Source organism: Rhododendron vialii, chromosome 9a, assembly GCF_030253575.1.
Source record: "Rhododendron vialii isolate Sample 1 chromosome 9a, ASM3025357v1".
Lineage (NCBI taxonomy): Eukaryota > Viridiplantae > Streptophyta > Magnoliopsida > Ericales > Ericaceae > Rhododendron > Rhododendron vialii.
This window is the reverse complement of record NC_080565.1, coordinates 35,348,385-35,352,575: the sequence shown is the minus strand read 5'-3', so window position 1 is coordinate 35,352,575 and position 4,191 is coordinate 35,348,385. Positions and strand designations below refer to the sequence as shown.

At 39.7% G+C, this 4,191-nt stretch overlaps 1 protein-coding gene across 1 annotated transcript; it reads right to left on the bottom strand.

Annotated features, from left to right (window-relative positions):
* Nucleotides 1–349: 349 nt before the first annotated feature.
* LOC131300545 (uncharacterized) lies at nucleotides 350–2,815 on the bottom strand. Its single transcript, XM_058326445.1, has 3 exons — nucleotides 2,320–2,815; nucleotides 1,122–1,386; nucleotides 350–851 (listed from the first exon to the last, which is right to left on the bottom strand). Exons 1-3 carry the CDS (start codon nucleotides 2,685–2,687, stop codon nucleotides 390–392), a joined length of 1,095 nt encoding a protein of 364 aa, XP_058182428.1. The 5' UTR covers nucleotides 2,688–2,815; the 3' UTR covers nucleotides 350–389.
* Nucleotides 2,816–4,191: the final 1,376 nt, after the last annotated feature.

The following is a 4,191-nucleotide window of genomic DNA, read 5'->3' as shown; positions in this document are numbered from 1 at the left end:
CCGCTCATTTTGTTCAAAATACTTCGTTTAGGGTCCCTGTAAAAAATCATCTCAATCCGATATCCGGAAGGGTGTTTACGAATCATCCAACTTTGCTTCAAAATCTAGGCTAAATTTTGAAGCAAAGTTGGATGATTTGTAAACACCCTTCCCGATATCGGATTGAGATGATTTTTTACAGGGACCCTAAACAAAGTATTTTGAACAAAATGAGCGGCTTCGATCATCTTTGCGGGACCCGAGACGGACGCAAAAGCGATCTGTGTGCGGCTGCTGTGCACCTCCTGCTGTACCAGTAGCTTTACTGCGTGCAATTGGAGTTCCCCAACGAACTCAAATCCTCCATGCCAAATTTGACTTTGTTAACATGCTATCAACGAAGGACTGCATTAGGTTATAATATTGATATCATGAGGCACATAATTAGCGTCCTCTTCTTCTCCCTCCGAAAAGTAAGTTGCACCAAATTGCTTCTCCAACTTCGTGACAAGGTAATCAACCCTCCTCCGAATCCTCTTCTGCTCTTTTATCATATTCTTCTGCTCTCTTATGATATTCTTCTGCTCTTGTATGATATTATCTTGGCGGCAGAAGGTAATGTTGAAACATTCCTCAACCCTTTCATGAAACTCTTTGGACTTAGGCTCGGAAGAAGCAACGGCTTCATTTGGAGGAGGTTCAGACATGGCTTTGCTCGCTCTCGCCGAGGCATCCGTGGTAGGCCCTGTTTCGCTGACCGTGACAGGATCACGGGGAATGGAACTTGAAGCATCAATTGTCTTCATGCCTCCAAGGAAGACACTTGTTAACACCATTTTTGAATGCAAAGTCGCCTTTAACAGCTTCAAACCCTAGAAAAGAAGGGCATATATGTTCAATGTCTCTTTACTACTACAGTCACTCATAAGAATTATGTGCAAATTCTCTGTATACAATTACCCAAATGCATATCTGGCAATAACAACTTTTCCCTTATTTTGAACTACAATGCCGTGCGATCCTTGTTCTAACAAGAATCGCAATATTTGAATCCGGAAGTCCTGGATCGAAATTAACCAAAAAGAGGAATAACAAAAAGAAAAACTAAGCAACAAGAGAGAGGCTAGGGAAACATCAATTACCTCATCCATCCCAAAACTCACCACCTTCTCCTCCAAAGATTGAACATTTGTAACATTGAACTTGCTAAGCAATGCAATAGCAGAGATGTTAGACATGGGTATCACCACCAAATCATCCATCACCATATATGTTACGACACCTTTAACGTAGCCTCCCTCACCGGATAAACCAGTATTGGCAACCTTTGATGGCATGAATGTTACATCGTACGCCATAGTAGACTTGCATGTTGGACAATTAGCTTTTGGGTCATTGGTGACGAACCTGTAAATTAGGTTAAAAAAAAATTGAAACAAGAGAACGATTTTGTTAGTAAGTAATGTAAAATTTTAATGTCAAGATGAATTGAAAATCTCAAGCAAAGTCCTCAACATATAGGAAATGTAGGATTCGAATTCTGTGCCATCCGCCGCAAAATAGAAAATATCTATGAGATCAAAATTAACTCAAAGATTAAAAGCGATTTGATACATATCATTATATGATTTAATCAACAAAAAAGTGGTATTTATAATGATGTTCAAGATTGTCACAAAATCAAGACGAGCACCACAAAAATAAGCTCATGGAATTTCAGTGCTACACAAACATGGGTTGAATGGAGGTAGTGGGCACGTGATCACCTTCACATTTTTTGTTTTGTGTGTGTTTGTGTGAGATATGGCGATCAAGAGGAGTGTCAGGGGGTCGCTTACATGCACCTCGAGGTCCTCGACTAATTTCCTCCCAAATTCGGTCAAAGGCTAATCACTCACGATGAGATTAAAGAATTCACAAAAAAATAAGTTTTTGAGGTATATCCTCAACAGCCAATTCGTTTAATAGACAGACCAAATCAGAACGGATCTTTACTTTACTAAGTCAGGTCTGGAAGAGTCAAGAATGTCTTAGTTCATTTCCAGCCCTAAAAATAGGTACTCTTACCAAAACAGTTAATGAATCCTTAATATTAAAATTGCAAACACATCACAACTCGAGTAGCAGAGGAGAAACCCGCAATACATAAATGGGCAACTAAATCAGAAAAAACAAAATCACATTAGAATTTTTTAAATTTTATTTTTTTTATATTCACAATCTCTTTTTTGTCTTTTAGGGAAGGAAAGAAAAACCATACACTTCAACACTAAAACATAAAAAAAAAAGTAAGTGTGGATATCAAAAAATGAAGTTTGAAAATCAATTCCCTAGTTATACCTAACACAGTTTGCACACAGCTTGTATGTCTTGTTAACCGCCGGCTCGGGCACATCGTCGTCGGTGAGAAGAAGGGATGCCTCTGTCGAACGGACAGCCACCTTGGGTTTCAACAGAACCTCCTTTTTCTGGTTGGGCTGCATGTAGGTATCGCTCAGGTTGTCTACGCTGTCGTAGAGGTTTCCTAGGCTGCCGACCAAGCTTTTGGCAGTGAGGAGGCGGACGACGGTGCCAATGGGGAGAGAGAGGAGGGTGAAGAGGAAGTCGATGAAGTCTTTTCCGGCCTCGGCGAAAAGGACCCTGTTGTTCTTCGTGTCGACTAGTAGTTTCAGGGTTATCACTTCTTTGGAGGAGGAGGAGGATGCCATGGGTGAGTTGAGTCAGTACTAGTGCTTTTTCATAGGGTTTTGGAGATGAATGTGGGATTATACAAACACAAGCTAGGGAAACGAAGTAGGAAAGAATAAGGATGTTAGAAAGAAATGCGAACACATGAATTTATTACTTAATTGGCTTCTCCTTTTGTAGGTATAAGGAGAAGCATTTGGCATGGCTTCAAGTCTAGACAAACATAATCGTAACTTTAGACATGGATATCTTCCTACTATAGACAAGGTTAAGCATATCTTACAGCATTGGTCAAGCATATATTAAAACTTGCAGCCTCCTTCATGAACATAGTTTGGGCAAACCACCAGATACCCTCATCATCAATAAACAAAAAAAGATGGTACATCGAAAAAACAACCAAATTCTAAACCACCTCAAGACCCTTGAACGAATCAAAGTCTAACGCGCGCGCATTGTTTCCTCAGCGGCAGCAGGATCGAGTATGCATAAATCCTCAGCCCCTGTGTTACCGAGAAAGACGCTTGCTAAAATCGTCTTCGACTGCAAACTTGCTTTCAACAGCTTCAAGCCCTAAAAACCCAAATAAGAAAGGGTCAGAAATTAACATCACTAAGCCTAAAACATGGTTAAAAGAACAGTGTGAGATTAATTGAATACCTCAGGCATTCCCATGTCAACAACCCTTTCCTCAAGTGCACCAACTTCCTTAACATTAAATTTGTTAAGCAAAGTAGTAGTAATACTAGAAACAGCAGACATAGGAGTCACCACCAAATCATCCCTCACCATATAAGTCACCACTCCTTTCACAATTCCTCCCGAGCAACATAAACCGCCTCCCTCCACATACCCAAGTTGCAATCGGGGCACAAAGCTAATAAAATATACCCAAGTTGTAACACGATCAGTGTTTGAAAAATATGTGCAAAATATATTCTGTATGTTTTTTGGTTCGAATTAATGTGAATCTCACCGGGCTTGGTTCATAGTCCGCTACAGTACCGTGAACACTCAAAAGTTTCAAACTTCTCTAATTAGCAGCAGCTTACTTTGGGCATTTCGAAGCTAATAAAATCTGAAACCGGAGCAATTAGCTACAGATCATGATTATATAGATGGAATTCAGTATTATGTGCACACTTCGTAAACCACAAGGGTATCATTGTACGCTTTTGTACCATAGGGCATGTATCCTCACAATATCCAAATCACAAGATTTCAAGTAGACATTGCCAATGAAAAAAAAAGGAAGAGAATAAGTGACTAGTCATCCGTATTCATTTGTGTCCGGATGTTTGTATACAAATCTGGCACGAATTTATCATTTCAAAGGGTTTGGCTTAGTGTTTGTGAGAAAATCAATAAGTGTTCATATATGAGGTCACTTATTTCATTTTTATGGAGGCCAAACATTCCTAATTTTGGAGCCACTGAGATTTAGGAATTATGCCCGGTCATTGTATTTAAGGCCCCGAAATTAATCAAGTTGAACGCAAGCTGATTCTGACATCCGGATATAAA

What these genes read in the sequence shown, in the direction of transcription:
- LOC131300545 (XM_058326445.1), bottom strand. Translation starts at nt 2,687, where the DNA reads ATGGCATCCTCCTCCTCCTCCAAAGAAGTGATAACCCTGAAACTACTA. An exon ending in CTGTGTGCAAACTGTGTTAG is followed by an intron (nt 1,387 to 2,319) that starts GTATAACTAGGG and finishes CCTAATTTACAG; the next exon opens with GTTCGTCACCAATGACCCAA. An exon ending in TGAGTTTTGGGATGGATGAG is followed by an intron (nt 852 to 1,121) that starts GTAATTGATGTT and finishes CTTCTTTTCTAG; the next exon opens with GGTTTGAAGCTGTTAAAGGC.